Here is a 20,032-nt window from a genome sequence, read left to right as displayed (position 1 = left end):
TCTTCCCGCCGCCTCTCGCTCCAACGCCCGCCCCCTGCCGGCCCGGCCGCCGCAGCAGGCGCAGCCGGCGTCGCCCTCCCGCTTGCCATTGGCCAGTTCAAGTCCCGCGGCCGGCCCAATCAGGGAGGCGCTATGCAGCGGGTGATTCAAACGGCGGAGGCGCCGCGCGGAACCCCTCGCAACCGCCTTTATATCGCGAGTGGCCATGGCGGCGTGCTCCGCTCCCCAGCTCCCGGCCAGCCGCAGGTCCGAGCCAGCGTACCGAGGTAAGGCTGTGGGGCGGGCACCGGGAGACAAAGCGCCGAGGGGCTGAACCGTCCTCCGCTCCCGGCCGCGGGAGGCTCGCTGCCGCGGCTGTCCGTCGTTACCGCCCCGCGCAGCGGCGGGTAAGGGAGGAGCCGGTGGGAGAGGGGAGCTGGTCGCTCTTCCTGGGAAGCGGGAGGCGAGGGCAAGCGCCTCAGGTGGGGCCGGAGGCCGAGCAGCAGTGCCCGCAATCGTGGCTTTAACGCTTCTGACCGCTGCGAGCGGGTCGATGAGATTTCACCCTCCCCTCGCAGGGCTGGGGCCTGTGCCGGGGCTGGTGTTCTGCCCCCCAGGCAGGGCTTCCGGCGTGAAAGCCTTCCTTCATGATAAAAGGCACGTCTCAACTTAAGAGCATCCTACTGAAACAAGCAAATGCTTCCATCTAGGCCTGCACTCTTCCGTTTATTACTGTCTGACCGGTTTGGCTTCTGCACATTAAACGAACTGAATTGCTTTGATGGGGCTTTGCTGTTTGGAGCCGGTGGGACCTCAGTACTGAAGCAGAAGGTGCCTGGGAGGCTCTAGGATGCACGCTGAGCTTGCTGCCGTGCAGCATCTCTTGGCAGGTACACCTCTGGTGTACTAGCTGGTGTACACCTCTTCAGAAGCCGGTGATATACATGGCCTCTCAGGCTTCGTTCAGCGTGGGCTTGGACAGCTGTGCTAAAAAAGCACTGTATCTCAAGTGAAACATGGTGTTGCAGCAAGCCTAAGTCTCAATCCACTCTGCTGGCTGTGTGTTTCAGGCTTTGGTGTGTCAGTGTATGAGAAAGGGCTTGCCTTTTTCAGCTCTCCCATACTAGGAGGAGGTTCTGAGGGTAATTACCCCATTCTGTGGGATGACAACTTTTTACCACGAGGTGTTCACAATCAAGCCCCTACTTCTTTTCAGGATTAACATTCAGGTCCTCAAAGGAAGTAATGTCTTAGCAACTTCTACTGTCTCAACTTCAGTAATACAGAAATACTTCAGCGTGGAAGGAACATGTTGATGGACCTTGCAGAGATTTCTGAAGTGTTCTCAAGAACAATGGGCAAGATAAAATATGAAAGATAAAGAACACGTGCAAACAGATTAAAAAGGGGACTTACGCCTGCCTAAGAGGGGCAGAAGTTGGGTTTTATATGTGAGTTCATTGAAGACTTCCACTGCTGAATGAGCCTGTTTGTGATGGAGGATGGCACAATGCCATGAGTTCCTGAATGCCATAAAGGAATTGTTGTTCTGAGTCAAAGATGACGCTTTAACTTCTTGCTCTCACATCCTACTGCATGTGAAACAGTTGTAAGACTTGGAGTCTTAACTGTCCAGACTGGCTACATGGATGCTTGAGCTTGCTTTATGTGGCAGGACCGTCTTATCCCAGGTGCTTCCAGCAAGCCAAGGTCACTAGCTCCCTATGCAAATAAGGAAAGGTCTCTGAAAAAGATCAACAATGTAGTCCTATGAAGGACATAAGTCTCTGGGGTGCAGTCAACCAGCGAAAACATGGGAAACAGTATTCTGTTTGGGAACAACTTTCAGTATTAAGACAGTGACAGCTGGCTTAAGACCTTTTCAGGATCATTTTGTGCTGTTATTAACACTCCCATCGGTCCAACATTTGTACAGATGTCCAGACGACAATGGAAGAGAAGCAAATAATTTTACAGAGGGTCAGTTGGGTTCACGTGTGTGGTGTTTTTCATGTGTGCTATACTTACCTTGCTACTGTCACAAGTGAAAAGTGTGCTTGCTGAACCAACAGTAAGTATGTGAAATACTGGACAGGCATCTAAAATGTAAAAGAAAGAGCCTGATTTCTTCAGATCACAAAATCATGTTTCTTTTAGCTTAATGCAGCAAAACAACCATCTTGTATAGCTGTGAAACTGCATTCAACTATCTCTTGAATATAGCCTTTCTCAAGAAATGAATGTTTAAGACATCATAAGATGTGAATATTAAACTAAAGACTTTCTTAATGTACAGTGTCTATATTGTTTTATAATGTCTTGATGCTTTTCTAATTGCACTTCCTTTTTTCTCAGAGACAAAGTTTGTCTGGCATTACTAGTTTAGCTGAAAACGTAATGTCTGGTTTTTTTAAACCCACTAGAACAAAGACGACAAAAAGTTGAAGAATATCTATCAAGAAAAAAGACCTTTTCTGGTGTGCCCATTCAAGAAAACCAGGCATCGATCAGGTAGTATTTCTGCTATGGCTTACATTCCTTTAGAAAGATCCATGTTTGGTGGGAAAGATATAAATAGCAGCTCTTGCAGAGAACCTCAACCAAAAGGTGAGACTATGCAATGAGACTGGTGACCATATGTATTTCCTAAAGTCCTTTTATTGTCAGCAAATACTAAAAGTTTTTGTTAAGCAAATGCATAATGGATGCAATTCATGAAGTATATTATCTGCCCCTCTAGAGGCTCAGACAGGACAGGATACCTTCATGGCGGAGCTGTTATTTCAGATGCCACTTAGCTGTTTGCCTCTAACCTCCTTCTGCAAATAACATTTTTTCCGCTCTTTCTACTCAGGCTGTGCTACATGTGTTCACAATCCACTCAATCTAGCTTAATTGTATTTTTATAGTTATTAATTTGCTATTTTCTGCTAAAAGCAAATATACTGTAATAAAACCCAGCCTGTGTGATGGCCAGCAGGTAGGCATAATGTTCTGTAAACAGAATGTAGGCACCTATCACCAATTAGTAGTGCATCTTTTTATGGACTTTTACTTAAATCTTCTTGCTGTTGTCTAAAGTCTGGACATTTAGTATAAGACCTTCTGTTGTGGTTTAACCCAGCAGGCAGTTAAACACCACACAGCTGTTCACTTATTTCCTGTCTAACAGGATGGGGGAGAGAAATCAGAAAAAAGGTAAAACTTGTGGGTTGAGATAAAGACAATTTAATAGGGCAGAAAAGGAAGAGAAAATAATAATGATAAAAGGATATACAAAACAAGTGATGCACAATTGCTTACCACCTGAAGACTGATGCCCAGCCAGTTCCTGAGCAGTGGCCATGCCCCTCTCTGGCCAAGTCCCCCCAGTTTTTTGTCCAGCATGACATCATGTGGTATGGAATATCCCTTTGGCCGGTTTGGGTCAGCTGTCCTGGCTGTGCCCCCTCCCAGCTTCTTGTGCACCTCCAGCCTCCTCACTGGCAGGGCAGTATGAGAAACTGAAAAGTCCTTGACTCTGTGTAAGCACTGCTCAGCAACAACTAAAACATCAGTGTGTTATCAACATTATTCTCATCCTAAATCCAAAACACAGCATTATACCAGCTACTAGGAAGAAAATTAACTCTATTCCAGCCAAAACCAGGACAATATCCACCCCTTATTCTATACCATCTACATCATGCCTGCTTTCCAATACATCCCAATTACTCACCACCACTTTTCCTGTCTTTTGATACATACACACAGATATCATTCCCTAAGTCTATGGGCCATCCCTCTAAAATGTCCATTGAGTTCATTTAGTCCATGACTTTGGGGTCCATCTGTCATAACAGTGCTTCAGGGCAGGAGAGATGGTGTGTGGTGTTGGATTGTTGCATGCTGAAGCCAGTTCTGGTTCCATTACTGCTGTGCTTGTCTGGTTCTATCATCACCACACTTTTCTTGGTTTCATCAAAATTCATTCTTCATTCATTTGGGTGATTCTTACTGGGATACTGTTGATATGGCATATAGCAACCATAGTAGTGATGACATACAGTATTATATAGCAACTAACATCACACAATTCAAATCATTGGCTATTCTTGCCCAAAATCAAATCCCCTTGAAGTACACATAGGACTTCCCCATCCTTCCACATTGTATTGTTTGATTTTCCCAGAGGCTGGTGCATGACAGGGGATGTGATATACCCACTCAATGCCATGCTCTTTGGCCCAGGTCTCTTTGAGGTTGTTTCGGAAATGAACCTTGTTGTCTGACTCAATTCTTTCTGGGGTGCCATGTTGACATAGGACTTGCTTTTCAAGGCCCAGGATAGTGTTCCAGGCAGTGGCGTGGGGCATGGGATATGTTTCCAGGCATCTGGTGGTTGCTTCCACCATTGTAAGCACGTGGTGCTTGCCTTGTCGGGTTTGTGGGAGTGTGATATAATCAACCTGCCAGGCCTCCCCATATTTATTTCAGCCATCGTCCTCCATACCAGAGAGTCTTTAACCGCTTGGCTTGCTTGACTGCAGCGCATGTTTCACATTCATGGACAACCTGTGCTATAGTGTCCATGGTCAAGTCCACCCCTCGATCATGAGTCCATCTATATGCATCTCTTCCTTGATGGCCTGAGTTGTCATGGGCCCACCAAGCTATAAATAATAATAATATCTTGCCATAATGCGGCAGCCCAGATGGGTTTGCCTCTGCACTGCCAGTTGCTCTGCTTCCATTGCTGTAACCACCCCCACAGGGCATTTGCCATCATCCCTGAGTCAGTATAGAGATAGAGCACTGGCCACTTTTCTCATTCAGCAATGTCTAAAGCCAACTGTGTGGCCTTTACTTCTGCAAATTGGCTCAATTCACCTTCTTCAGCAGTTTCTGCAACTTGTTATATAGGGCTCCATACAGCAGCCTTCCACTTCTGATGCTTTCCTACAATATGACAGGACCCATCAGTGAACAGGGCATATTTCTTCCCATTTTCTGGTAGTTTATTATACAGTGGGGCCTCTTCAGCATGCGTCACCACCTCCTCTGGTGATATTCCAAAATCTTTGCCTTCTGGCCAGTCCAGGATCACTTCCAAGGTTCCTGGGTGACTGGGGTTTCCTATTCAAGCCCGTTGTGTGATCAGTGCAACCCACTTACTCCACGTAGCATCAGTTGCACGATGTATAGAGGGGACCCTCCCTTTGAACATCCAGCCCAGCACCAGCACTTGGGGTGCCAGGAGGAGCTGTGCTTCAGTACCAATCACTCCTGAAGCAGCTCAAACCCCTTCATATGCTGCCAATCTCTCTTTTTCAGCTGGAATATAGCAGGCCTCAGATCCTCTGTATCTCTGACTCCAAAATCCTAGGAGTCAACCTTGAGTCTCCCCTGGTCCTTTCTGCCAGAGGTTCCAGGTAGGGCCATTCTCCCCAGCTGTGGTGTAGGGCACATTTTTTACATCTTGGCCCGAGGGCTACTGCATGAACTATCTCTTGTTTAATTTGTTCAAAGGCTTGTCGTTGCTCAGGGCCCCATTTGAAATCGTTCTTCTTCCAGATCACTTGATGGAGAGGGCTTACAATCAGACTGTAATTTGGAATATGCATTCTCCAAAAATCCACAACACCTAAAAAAACCCTTGTGTTTCCTTTTTGCTAGTTGGTGGGGACATAGGTGTTTTGTTGATCACATCCATTGGGATCTGACGAAGTCCATCTTGCCATTTTATTGCTAAAAACAATCTCCTGTGCAGGTCCCTTGACCTTACTTTGTTTTATGGCACAACTGGCTTTCAGAAGGATTTGGACTATTTTCTTCCCTTTCCCAAAAACCTCTTCTGCTGTGTTGCCCCACATGATGATGTCATCAATGTATGGCAGGTGTTCCGGAGCCTCACCCTGTTCCAGTGCCGTCTGGCTCAGTCCATGGCAAATGGCAGGGCTGTGTTTCCACCCCTGGGGCAGTCAATTCCAGGTGTACTGGACACCCCTCCAAGTGAAAGCAAACTGTGGCCTGCACTCCACTGCCAAAGGGACTGCGAAAAACACATTAGCGATACCAATTGTGGCATGCCACTTAGCTGCCTTTGACTCCAGTTCGTACTGAAGTTCTAGCATGTCCGGCACGGCAGCACTCAGCAACGGCGTGACTTCATTCAGGCCATGATAGTCTACCGTTAGTCTCCACTCTCCATTAGACTTTCGCACTGGCCATATAGGACTGTTGAAGGGTGAGCGAGTCTTGCTGATCACTCCTTGGCTCTCCAGTAGATGAATCAGCTTATGGATGGGAATCGGGGAGTCTCGGTTGGTGTGATATTGCCACCAGTGCAACGTTGTGGTAGCAATTGGCATCTGGTGTCCTTTGACCCTCAGCAACCCCACAACAGAAGGGTCCCCCAAGAGACCGGGCAAGGTAGTCAGCTGTTTAATTTCCTCTGCCTCCAAGGCAGCTATACCAAAAGCCCACTGGTACCCTTTTGGGTCCTTGAAATACCCTCTCCTGAGGTAGTCTATGCCAAGGATGCATGGAGCCTCTGGGCCAGTCACAATGGGGTGCTTTTGCTACTCTTTCCCAGTTGGGCTCACTTTGGCTTCCAGTACAGTTAGCTGTTGGGATCCCCCTGTCACTCCAGAAATACAAATGGATTCTGCCCCTGTACAGCTTGATGGCATTTTGGTACACTGTGCACTGGTGTCTAGTAGAGACTTATACTCCTGTGGGTCTGATGTGCCAGGCCATCGAATCCATACAGTCCAATAAACTTGGCTGTCCCCTTTCCTCCACCTGGCTGGAGGCAGGGTCCCCCTACTCCAGGGCATACTAGTCATTACGCACTACTTGTAGATATGAGTCAGGAGTCCCTTCATTAAGATCAGAAGTAAGATCAGCCCTTCTACTCTGGGGAACTGCCCACTGGAAACTGGAACAGCAGTTTTCCTGGAAGAATCCTGTTGTGTGGTTGTTTTTCCTCACATTACCTGTCCCTCTAGGGTCGAGGCAGGTTTTTCCATCCCACTTCCTCATGTCCTCTCTGTGGTCACACAGGTAAAACCATAGGGTGACCCATGGTGTGTATGCACTATATCGTCTCTCTTGAGCAGAGGAATGCTTACTCCTAATAGCTGAGATACTGGTCCATACAGGTGGGGAGTAGGGCATATCCTCTTTGAATTGCTGGAACTCCCAGGACAGCTTCTCCACAGCTGAGATGCAGGCCCGTAGGGAGGAAGAGGGACTTTCTTCATATTGCTGGAGTTGACCAGCCAATTCATCCACTGTTTGCCCCTCTCTGTCTTTCCAGGTCATTACTGCCAACAAGTTGGCATACGATGATGGTGTGCTCTGTACAAACTTCTGCCACGTGTGTCGTGTGCACTTGACTTCATCTGGATCTTTGGATAACTGCTTGTTGTCCAGGTCATCATAAATCACCTCCAGCACAGCTAATCCCCTCAGGTACTGGTGGTCCACTTGCCTGGGTGACATACAACATCTGACTTGAAGGGATACCTTTCCTTCATGCCTGACAGGTGTCACCTCCAGAGGCTGAGGACTTGTGTCCCTTTTCCAATCGCTCTGTCAATGCCCGCTTCCCTAGAAAGGGATCTCAGCTGCTTGGCTTACCTACCCTCCAATTCCAGGTTACTTGTCCTGTTATCCCAGCATCAGAGCAGCCAAGTGACAATGTGCTCGCCTGGACGACAGCTGAAACCTTTTCACATATCTCGCAGCTCACTCAGGCATAGGGATTGGGTGCTACTGCCTCATTTATGAGTTCTGCCTCTTATTCCTCCTCTTCTTGTGATGGCCCTGCTTCAGAGTAGCCTGCCTTGTCCACTCCTTCCTCCTTCCCCTTCTTAGTAGGAGTTTCTTCCCTTACTAAACAAGCTGACTTTCACTTCCAAGATTTCTTCTTGTGTATAGGGGTGACTGATACCAGCACGAGTTGGTTCTCTGGTTCAGCCTGCAGTGCCTGTTGCGGGCGTTGGAGTAGCCGCAGTGCCTGTCCTTTTGTCGTCAGATCCAGAGACCTTCTCTTCCCCTTGAGGGTACTGAATAGTGTTGAACAGGGCTCGGTAGGCATGGGCCAGGCCCAAGCACGTTGCAGTGATTTGTGTGTCTCTGGAATTGCCAGGGTGACAACATACTTTTTCCAAATATTTTACTAGTTTTTCAGGATCCTGCACTTGTTCAGGGGTGAAGTTCCAAAACATTGGAGGTGCCCACTGTCCTAGGTACTTGCCCATACTATCCCACACACCCTGCCACTCATAACTATCCAGCCTTGGGGCATGTCTCTGGGTGGTATTCTTAAATAGTTGTTTAACCTTAAACAAGACCTGAGCCACATTCAGGAGACATAGCAATAGGAACATGCTGGTTTGAACATCCCAAGGATATTCAAAATTCTCAAGAGCTATTGTAGTTAGCCTGGAGGAGAAGGGGAAGGTGATGGAGTGGGGGAAAGTATCCTCCCTTGTGTCACCCATAAATTGGCTCTCCGAGGAGAAAAGGTAAAGAGTGTAATTATTAAGTTTCCAAGAGATGGTTCCCAAAGCACAGAGATGATGGCAATGCTGAGAAGAAATACCAGATTAGTCTCACCACTGGTAATTTTATCATATCATAAGCCAGCGTTACACAGTACAGCAAAAGGATAACCTTAATCTAGTCCCAAGAGGTGATAAACAGCACAACAGGAAGCATATACAGCAAGTAAGGTGCTACATAACACAACTCTGAGAACAAGCACAAGAACTCTGAGAGCAAATAAATCAACAATGCAACCAGCGACTATTAACCTAATAATGAATGCTTATAACAAATTTGTTTTAACATGCTCTGGTCAGATCTGTCATTATCTCAACCCTTCGAGCCCCACATTGGGTGTCAAAAAGGACTGTTGTGGCTTAACCTGGCAGGCAGCTAAACACCACACAGCTGCTAGCTCACTCCTCCCCAGTGGAGTGGGGGAGAGAATCAGAAAAAAAGTAAAACTCGTGGGTTGAGATAAAGACAATTTAATAGGACAGAAAAGGAAGGGAAAATAATTATAAAAGAATACACAAAACAAGTAACACACAATGCAATTGCTCACCAACTGCTGACTGATGCCCAGACAGTTCCCGAGCAGCAGCCATGCCCCCCGGCCAAGTCCCCCCAGTTTTTTGTCCAGCATGACATCATGTGGTATGGAATATCCCTTTGGCCGGTTTGGGTCAGCTGTCCTGGCTGTGCCCCCTCCCAGCTTCTTGTGCACCTCCAGCCTCCTCACTGGCAGGGCAGTATGAGAAACTGAAAAGTCCTTGACTCTGTGTAAGCACTGCTCAGCAACAACTAAAACATCAGTGTGTTATCAACATTATTCTCAACCTAAATCCAAAACACAGCATTATACCAGCTACTAGGAAGAAAATTAACTCTATCCCAGACAAAACTAGGACACCTTCCAATAAGCAACAGAAGTTTCTCTAGAGAAGACAGTGGTGTGAAGGAGTACAGAGTTCTAGCTCTAACATTAGTTCATGGTGTAGCTTTGTCACTTATTTTAATGTTTTTGCAAATGGTAAATTTGTCTGAAATTTGTTCCCATCTAAATGGGAAGTCTTGCTTACCATTTTTTATACTTGAGGTGGCATGGTCCCATGTCTAACAGCACAGAACTACTTGGTAGTACAAATCTAAGTGAACAATGACCTTTGAATATAAAATGTGCATAAATGACAAGGGTAAATATAATCTGTCAAAGATTTGCTCTGTGTAGCACGAAAAGGCAAGTGCTTTCATGTTGTCGAAAGCTATCTTGTGTTAAAAAAATCAGTGGCAACTACTTTCATTGTAGAAATACTCTTAATTTAGCATTTGATCTACTTTACTTTTCCTTGCTTTCTGTTTCTTCTCTGGCTATTAAATTCCAGGGCTTTTCATAGTCTTCAGTTAACTCATTGTTTAGAGCCATCATGTATGTGGGTATGACTAATGCTTTTATTTTGCAGGTACTTCCCTTTTGTGAAGCTATCACTGTTCCACACTGTTGACTTCTGATCAGATCCCTTAACATGTATTCTCTATCATAGGTGACACGGAGGTGATAGCGTGATGCAGACTGCTTTCTCCAGCTTTTCAAAGTCACTAATGTATCTTTATCATTTTCACTACCATACCTTCATTTTTAACTCAGCTAGCTTCCAGAAGATCATCTGATGCAGATACCAGTTGCTAACTGGGAATGTTAATTTTCAGTCATGTGCAATAGTGCCACATGTTTCATATGTGAGTGCATCATGAAGCATTTGAGGAAGAATTTGCATTTGTAACTTTAAAGCAAGATGTTTTTCTTCTGAGCTGTCAATACATTTCCATAGTTGCTAGGAGACAATACTGGTCTTGGTGGTTTTGTTACTCACTGCCTAGTCTGATGCCAGCTTCTGGTGCCTGACTGCAGGTTTTGGAACCTGTCAGTATGGTAGGAACTATGTATCCTTGTTCAGGCCCGCCTCAAATGGCCTGGCCTCTGATGACTGCAGTAGCTGAGCTTCAACTCCTTGTGCTGCTCCCCCTTCCCCCTCAACTGCAGCATTTAGAAACTTGGCCTTCTGTAGCAGATGCATCAGGCCAGACAGGTTGGTGCTCATGCTTAAACATGAGAATGGCACTGCAGTAAATAGGGTCTGTTCTCTTTTCTTCCTCCCTGTTAGCTGGCTCTTTATGGTGCAAGCAGGGATGTTTTGCAGCCTGGGCACTGATCAGTGGTTGCTTAGCCATTTATTTTTTCTGGAGGAAGAGTACAAGCTGAACAGAAATGCTTCAGCATGAATTCAGCCTGCAGACTGCCACCTGAACCATGTGAACTTACTCTAAAAATACATTCCTTTGTTATGTTGCAGGATGATTTAAGATGTCGTCTTTTCTTTTTTTTAAGCAGCAGCAGAACTAGGAGAGCAACTAGCAATAAACTGCAAGACAAAATACAGCTCTCAACATCTCCAAAGCCAGAAATGGTAAGTTTTTGACTGATATTCAAATACCAATGGCACTCTGTTTCTGTGACTACAACATTCCACTCACTTAAACTGTATTTAAGTTATACAACTTCCAGAGCATGAGAAGTTTGCAGGTGCAGAGGCACAGTTTGTTAAAACTTCATTCAGCGACTGTTTAATATATGCTTTTTACAGAGCTGTCGCATTACTGTATGTAATGGTGCATATTGGTACTGTTTGTACCTGACTGGAGAGGGGGTTAAAGAGGATACTATTATTGCTGAAATAATGATCAAAATTTAACAACTTTTCTTGAGACTCTCAGAACTTTTTGGATATGTTTTCAGTCTTCAGGGAAGTTATTTAAAATCTGAGCAAGGTCTTCTGTCAGAGTAGAGAATTCTTCTATTGCACTCTGCTACTTGGGAAAAAAACAAACTACTAACAAAACTAACTTTGAATGTGTGGTGATGCTGGCAAATCTAATGTAATCAGAAGTAGATGCTAGTACCTAATCAGAGTTCAAGGGAATGCTTTCCCTATATAATTTTGTGTCACTTTTCCAGAATTAAGATGCACATGGTTGTGCTGCTTAGAAATAGCAAAATACAGGTTCTTCTCCAGACCTGTTCTCAGGGAAAGGTGAGGAAAAAAATAGACACAAAACCCATGTTCATATTAGATGGTTTTGAGTTTGGGTTCCAAAAGATTTGAGAGACCTGCAGGAGGAAAGCAAAAACCTTAAAACTTCAAAACTGAGTGTTGCGGGGAAAAATTCCAAAAGTGAGAACAAAGGTTTTTTAGAAATTTCGTGAAGGGAGATATTTTGGTCTGTGTTAAATGTCTTGTGTGATTTTAAAGTTGAGTTAAACTACATAGCTTCCTTAAACAGAAGCCCTTGTACTCAAGCTGTAGTTACTGGCTTGGTCAAATCTAACTTCTAAGCCTGAATGACACATCAGGAAATGAGATGCAGTGTAGTTTTCTTACAATTCGAGGGCATCTTCCTTAAAGGAGAAGAGTATCAGTTTCTGCAGACTTCCATGTGTCATTCACTTCTTTTTTTTTCCCTGCCTCTAGATCTTTTACTCATCCATAAGCTGCTACTTGGACAATGCTGAATTAGTTGCTGTAGAGCATCTTCTTTGGAGGAAAAGACTAGGTCCCACTTCTCATGGCCTCTGGGCTAGGGTTATACGGAGAACATACAGTTGAGAGTTTCAGGGAGTAGTCTATTCTTAACTACAGCATCCTACAGCTCATTAGTAAGAGAAATTCTTCCTCTTCTGGTAACATATCCTAATGCTATAATTAAAGGCTTTACTCACTACCTTGCATTAGTAGGCTATCCACATTATGCGGGGGGAATGGTGCTGCCATTAAGTAATGGGGTATGCAAACTGAGATACTGCTTTTGACTATATACAGCCTAAAGCAAGTTCCTACTTTATGGCTCTTCTTAGAAGGTGATTTTGGCGGTTAAAACCCAGCAGTTGCTTTAAGAGAGTTGTTTCTGTAAGAAGAGTGTAGCCCTCAGGTTAGGCCTTCTCACTTCCAAGGCAGAGTTTAAATAAACCTTATCAGATTTTTTTTATGTGAATTCTGCAATAATTGTCGACAAATATTCTACTCAGTATATATACACTACTTTTGTAGATATTTTTAAAGTGTCATTTACTGTTAATCACTTTAGTCCTGTAAGTGAGTGAAAGCCTCTAATGTGCAGCATGAATGTACTGCTAATGTCTCCATGGATATGCTTTTGATTTCAGGAAAATAAAGAGAATGCTAATAAACTGTCATGGGACCAATCAAGTGGAACCTCAGAAAAAAATGTTGTTAACTCTTCCACAATCACACTGACAAATTCCATATCAGGCACAAACTATAATCCTGAAGATCATGCTTCCAAGGATGAAGTCACTGAAATAAAATCTCGGCATGTGTCACTTAGCAAGTCCTTCTTGCAAATAAAAAGCATAAAAGAGAAGCAATTGATTGCAGAAAAACAAAATTCGAGTGTCAGCCTACCAAAGAAACCAGTGCTTGGTACATATCGTGGCAAAGTTATCCAATCCAAGATAAACTCCTTCCGAAAAGCACCAAAAAGTGAGGGGGAAAAGAGTTCTTTGCCAGACAAGAAGCTTCTTCCTTTTGCCACCAAACCAGCAGCAAGTTCTTTGTCCACAAGCAGTTGTAGTGTAGTTCTGAAGACCATCAAAGTCACAAACTACCCTAATTCTGTAAAACCAAATGGTGTCCTCCAGTCCCAGAGCAAACCATCTGACAAAGCTGCTATTAACTCACAGTCCAGTCTGAAGAAACGGCAACCGACATCTGCTGTAGCACCAAAGAAAGTAACAGTCCAAAAAACGATCGGTGGAAGGGGACCACAGCCATCGAAGGCTGCTTCTAACAATTCTGACCGCAGAGCACTAGGAGTGAAGAAATGTGCAGATTTTTGTGAAGATGCAAGATCAGAAGCTCCAGCAAAACCAATTTCTGTTGTTCCTGGTACAAAGTCGGGACAGGATTCTAAAACTAATGGCAACAGAAAATCTGTTCTGCCAAAAGAGTCAGCAGAAGAGAGAAGGTAACTGAATTACTCGCTGTCATAGCTTGGTCCTGGGAGGCATTTAGACCTTCTTTCTAAGAATACCTATTTTGATCTATTTCTTGTTGTAGATGTGCTGAAAAACAAGAGAACTGAGTGTTTGAACTTGATTCCCAAGGGCAGCAGACTAAAACTGTAGACTTAATACTGATAAATCAGGATTCAGACTAATTGCAGCAGCTCTTCAGGCTTACAGCTTGTTCTGTGCGGTTATAAATAGAAAATGTATATTGCTCGAGCTCTCTGGTTTTTAGGCTAAGTGTTGTGAACAGCCTTAAGCATGACAGATAATCCTGTAAAAGAATTGCACATGCATGCCACTGCTTTTAAAAAAAAAAAAAAGTTGCCTGATGCAGGATGTATATAGAAGTGAGCATGTTTATGGACTGAATATGTCAATGGCATTTTTCAGCTTGGTGAGTGCAGCTTAGACAATGGGATGAAGATTCATAATCTAAAAGTTATTTAGTATTCTTGGTAGAGCTCCTTGTAGAAAGTCACATTTACTAAAAATTGGTGGTCTAGGCGGATGGGGTTGAAATGAAATATATAAGTGTAATTCAGTCTTCATGTACATCAGTTTCAGATTTTAAAAGCTGTGTGATAGGGTTGTTCTGGGCTGCTCTCTGCTTTGTGTCTTTAGAGATCGTTTCTAGTTTTCTGGTTTGAAGTGGGATTAGGGAAAAGAGGTGGCATGGATTAATAAATCAGAAGCATTTTTCACCCTCCCTTGAAAAAAAGGGTCTGTAGCCCAAGTCTCTTGTTGCTGCTGGAAAGGGAGAGATTAAGGTGTTCTGACCTGATGGATACCTAAAGCAGGTAGTGATATGCATGGTTCTGAAATTTCCATGCAGGTCTAAATGGCAGCTGTACTCCTTTTAGGATTAAAGGGAGAGGATTTGAGGACTGTCTGGAAAGTACATCTTTATGTGACTTACCCTAGTTAGTGTAGTAAATGTAAAAAATGATAAAACATCTGTCACTTCAGCTAATAATATTTTAAATGCAGAGCTCGCCTGGATGAATGGAGGGCCTCTAGAGGAAAAGTGATGAGGAGACCTCCTATATCTGTGCATCTGGGACGCCAGTCTAAAAGCGAAGAACAAGAATTCTCTTCTGGTGATTCTTTAGAGCATGTATTACATAGTGAAAAGGTCAACAAGACTCTCGCAGAATGTCTGCAGTTAACCGAACAGGTATTCAGTCCCTTGCCTACCAAGTTCTAATCATATAGGTCCCTACAACATGCAAGTCCTACAGGCGTGCTGGACCTGTGAATCAGATGCAGGGACTAATGGCTCCCCAAGTTAAGAAATATCATAGCTTTTTGATGACACCTGAAGAAATTTAAGACACCTGAAGAAAATTAAATTCTCATTTAAGCTTCACTAACTTACAGAACTACCCAATAAGATTAGGCAATAATGGTAAGATAATAAAGTAGAAAAGCTATAATGTAATCAGAGTAGCTATGAAGTAATTAATCTAAAACAAGTTTGCATTTGCAGAAACTTGCCTGGACTTCTGAAAAAGTCTGTTTTAAGTAGTTCTGAGGATGTCTATGTATTCTACTATACCTTCTATCCCTTTACTTACTGTCCTGGTTTCAGCTGAGATAGAGTTAATTTTCTTTATAGTGGCTGGTATGGGGCTATGTTTTGGATTTGTGCTGAAAACAGTGTTGATAATACAGAGATGTTTTAGTTGTTGCTGCACTATTCAAGGACTTTTCAGCTTCCCATGCTCTGCCAGGTGCACAAGAAGCTGGGAGGGGACACAGCCAGGATAGTTGATCCAAACTGACCAAAGGGCTATTCCATACCATATGACGTCATGCTCAGTATATAAAGCTGGGGAAGAAGAAGGAAGGGGGGACATTTGGAGTGATGGCGTTTGTCTTCCCAAGTAACCATTACGCGTGATGGAGCCCTGCTTTCCTGGAGATGGCTGAACACCTGCCTGCCCGTGGGAAGTAGTGAATGAACTCCTTGCTTTGCTTTGCTTGCGTGCGCGGCTTTTGCTTTCCCTATTAAACTGTTTTTATCTCAACCCATGAGTTTTCTTACTTTTGCTCTTCTGATTCTCTCCCCATCCCAGTGTGGGGGGAGTGAGCGAGCGGCTGCGTGGTGCTTAGTTGCCAGCTGGGGCTAAACCACGACACTTAAAATACTGTATAAATAATTCTCATTTGGAAGAATAGGTGAATGACAGTTCTTCTGTTCAAGTTCATAGTTCAGTCTTGGAAATACTTGCCATCTTCAACTTTCAGGGTTACTCTCCAAAGAAAGAAAAAAATACTTGCTTTCTAGTTCAAAACCAGCTAAAATACAGCACCTCGAAGTGTTCACTGCATTTAAATCTCTGCTCTTGTGTTGATTTTAGGGATGTCAAGGCGATGAAGTACGTGCCATGTTGGAAGATCTGACACAGAGCATTCCTGGGGCTAAAAAGCTTGCAAAATACTGGATCTGCTGTATGCGTCTTGAACAGATGGGCCCTCTTGAAAAGCTTATTGCTGTCTATGAGGAGGCCATTTTGTCAGGAGCCATGGTAAGCAGCTTGTCTTGAAGTTTGAGATTAACAAATATAAAGGCATGGAAGTATAGTATATAAAATACAACTACTTCTGATTTTAATAAATCCTTTTATAGTACTAAGAGAGCCATCTGACCTACTTGAACATAAAAACTTGGATTTGGTTTACTCTGTAACCATTGTAGATACTTACTACTTTCAAGAAGAAAGGTTTAGGATCATCAAAATACCATATGATGTTCCGCCTACAAGAAAGTAAGGACTGAGACTTCTAGTATCACTAGAAACCCAAAACAGAACTTAATTTTACATTTACTGATGGAATTAATTCCTGCGCTTTAATATCAGCAAGACTTCAGGGCATCAAATACAGCCTTAGTGCACCAAATACAAAAAACACAGGATTCACTTGTGTTCTGACTTATGTCTGAATAGTATTAAATAAAGGGTTTGTAACATGAACATCATGTAGTCTGTACCACTTTCCCTGTAACTGTTATACCAAATAAGCTGAAATGATGATTAATTTTTGAATTGTTTTTCTAAAACAATACAACTTTTTTCCAGCCTAAAGATGAACTACGCCACACACTAATAGATACTCTGAAAAATACTGAAAGCCTTTTTAAGTCTGAGGATGGTAAGTCTGAGTACTCTATTCTAGTTAAATGCCTTGACAGGCAACACCAGCTAACTATTTAAACTATTTGTGCCTATATTAAATTCTGTTTCATGGAAACTTCTCTGTGATCATTTTGTACTCAATTGTCTTTGAAAAGAACCTTGACTAAACTAATACTTTTTAATTGTGGGTATGTTAAAATGAGTAGTGGAGATGCTTTCATGTTCAAACTTTCTACTTAAACTCTATCAAAGCAATGTTGTCCAGCTATTTTAGCCTGATAATCAAAGAGTAAATAAAAACATTCATGTGAGCTAAAAATCAGTTGCCTCAGACACAAACTCCTTCACTGGCAGATGCATGGTCGTGTTATGGCATAGTGTCAATTAAAGGTGGTAAATATTCCAATTTTGGAAGCAAAGTAGCCATATACATTCCTGCTCAATATAACATAACCTGGCAAGTATTTGATCCCAGAAACTGACCGAAATACTTGTTCAGAGCTGCTGTGCTTGGGAAGGAGGAGAATGACTTCTCAGGATGTACTTAGCCTGAGTTTTCAGGTTGCACGTTCTTGAAGGTGACTAAAATTATTAGTAACTTAAATTGCTGTGGCTCAGATGCAACACATACTTAACTTTCATTCTCATGTGAAGCTTTAAGATTTCAGAGATCTCTTTAAAACATTAACTTCTCTTTAATTGTAACTAATCACAGCTGTACCTTCTTCATTATTTCAATTGTAGGGGGAACTGTGATAGAACCTCATTTAAGTGAGGTAGTGGAAGTCAGCAAGGAACCAAATTCATCTGTAGAGCAAGTTCAGGAGCCCTTCAAGGATCTTGGCTCTGATGATGACCAAAAAGCAGAGTGTGATGACAAGAAGGTAGAGACTAGCAGTGAAGTGATCAAAAAAGAAGAAATGGATTTAGACTTGAAACCAAAAGAAGAGATTTTGCCAAAAAAGAATAAAAAGCACAAGACTAAAGAACGTACAAAAAAGAAAGGAAAATGTGAAACAGAAGAGCAGAATGGGGATGGGGTGAAAGATATAGCCCCAGCAGTTAATTCTCCTGAGAAGAATGACACATCTTATTTAATGAGATATGATCCTTCTACCACATCATACTCAGAAAGGTAAGATTACTTCAGCTAACTATGGAAAGTTTGCAGTGTCTGGGACAACAGTAATGTTTGTGTCCTGTTGAAATAAGGAAGCTCTGCATCTGTGACTACCTAGTTAAAAGCTCTCGAGAACTTAGTTTTTTAGGATTGCTTCCTCTTCCTTCAGAAGGAAGTCTTTTTAAATAAACTCTATTTACTCAAACTGTTTTGCTTTTTGAATGCCTCACTACAGAGTAATCAAACTTCTTTGTGGCAGAGACATAAATTCGGGTTTAAGATCCTCTCCCACAGCCCACATGGCAGTAGCAGTTCTACACTGAGCTAGGTAAAGAGAAAGTAGGTGTCTCCAGTACTCCCCTTTCCAAATGTAGATGTAGTTGTATGTCATATAACACAGAAGAAGTGGACAAGATGTAACTGTCCTGTAAAGACTAACTTATTTGTATCTTGAGGCAAAAATCTGGGTAGTAATCTCAGGACAAAACAGATAACATTTAAATTATTTTTTGCTACAAGGTTTCTTCTAAGATAGCAGACTTAGGAAAGCTGTGCTCAGCTTTGGCATCTGATGAAGCTGGACTCCTGGCAGCTGTCCACTGTCCCAGGAAGAACAGTTTCCCTCTGATGGAATGAGGGGGAATCCTCCTTTGGAAACTCTTTTCAGGAGGTTTTCCAGATTAAAATATTTTGCCCAATAAAAGAGTTGTACCTCTGGCTTTAACTGTATGAATGCGAAAAGGGCCTGTTTCCCATTTCTTTTGGCTATGGGAATGGGAAAGAGTTGAATAGGAATAATGACTTGCTGTTTCTGCTAGATGCTACAGAGGTAACTTGTATGATGGTGTGCCTATGTTTAGTGATTTTTTTATTTTTTTTTTTCTTTCCTAAGTGTGAAACTGCACCATGAGGCAGATGATGCCAGTGCTAAAGACCTGACAATTGTAACCCCTTTGCGATATTCTCAACGCATTCGGGAGAAGATGTGCAAGCTGCCGGGTGCTGTTAAAGATCAAGATCCATGTGTCTCTTCATTTGAACAGCTGGGAGAATTGGAATCAAAAGCCACTGCATTTATCCACAAACAGAGCAATGCGCTCAAAGAAAAAAGTGCTGAAGTAGAAGAGTAAAAAGTAGCATTAATGCTACATGGGGGTTAAAGATTGGATCCTTTTTAGGGAGACTTAGGGGGGTGTTTGTTTTTAGAAGCTTTGAGAGAGGAGCTATCTAAAACTTGCGTGGATGGCTTAAGATGAAATTTGACTGCCTCGGTCACTAAACTTTTGAATTTATAAGTTTCTGCCTTTTCAAAATTGTGGTAAATCTGGTCTGTTTTAGTACTTGTAAGCATCAGTGTCTGCATGTTAAATATGATTCCTTAAATATTTAATTAAGGACTAGGTTTAACACTTTATATAACAGTTTGATTGTAGTATATTGCTAATATCTACTGTTTTCCTGTTGTAATTCCTTTAAGTTCTTTAGAATTGCACAATCTAACTTTTAGTTTAAGAAACAAAAATAACATAAGCATTCCAATAAGGCAGTGTCTACTACAGCAACATTTAGTTTTGAAAACTGAAACCAGCTAGTAAGGTATACACTAAGTTTAAACTGTTGTATCCTTTTTTAGGGAGTATTTCAACAAAACTGAGTTTAATCCCTTTAGTTACCGGGATTATTCATGACCAAGTAATCTCCCTTAGATGATGTTTGATACACTAATTACTATGTGACTGTTCTAATGTTGGTTTGCATTACTATGTAATATGGTAGACGTATTAAACTAATTAACTGAGTTGTATTTGTTCTTTATTTAGGGCTTTAGGCTGGAAACTAATTGTAGAACATGGCTATAGGCCTGAGACTGGAATTATGAAAATTATTTTAGTCTGTTCTTGGAAGTGAACTGTCAGAGCAGAACATCGTGAAATTTTTCACATTCAGTAGAAGCTGAGTGTTTCCATATCTTCAGTATGCAGAGTTTACGTGAACTGTAACTTAAAACTTAGCTGAGCATTCAGATTTCAGTGTTAAACACACCTTGGTGTCCTTATGGCTAGCTAGAATCTTCTGGTTGCAGAAGGGATGTGCTCTTTGCATCTAACAAGAAACCAAGCTTTAAGTGTACTATTGCACTGCGTTTCAGGGAACCCTTCTGATCACTGATAAGCAAGT

General features: G+C 42.6%; 1 protein-coding gene across 4 annotated transcripts; it reads left to right on the top strand.

Moving 5' to 3' along the window:
• Positions 1–126: 126 nt before the first annotated feature.
• CKAP2 (cytoskeleton associated protein 2) lies at positions 127–19,653 on the top strand. Of its 4 annotated transcripts, none has more exons than XM_072850287.1 (9): positions 127–266; positions 2,403–2,490; positions 10,904–10,979; positions 12,734–13,554; positions 14,585–14,771; positions 15,958–16,125; positions 16,678–16,750; positions 17,479–17,869; positions 18,747–19,653. In XM_072850287.1, the coding sequence occupies exons 1-9, from the start codon at positions 206–208 to the stop codon at positions 18,982–18,984; spliced, it is 2,103 nt and encodes a 700-aa protein (XP_072706388.1). In that variant the 5' UTR covers positions 127–205; the 3' UTR covers positions 18,985–19,653. The 4 variants fall into 4 exon arrangements, with proteins under 4 accessions (XP_072706388.1, XP_072706386.1, XP_072706387.1 ...); XM_072850285.1 differs by having other exon boundaries at positions 17,473–17,869; XM_072850286.1 differs by having other exon boundaries at positions 10,901–10,979.
• Positions 19,654–20,032: the final 379 nt, after the last annotated feature.

This window comes from Ciconia boyciana, chromosome 1 (genome assembly GCF_034638445.1).
Source record: "Ciconia boyciana chromosome 1, ASM3463844v1, whole genome shotgun sequence".
In the NCBI taxonomy this organism is placed as follows: Eukaryota; Metazoa; Chordata; class Aves; order Ciconiiformes; family Ciconiidae; genus Ciconia; species Ciconia boyciana.
This window is presented reverse-complemented; position numbering and strand designations above follow the sequence as displayed.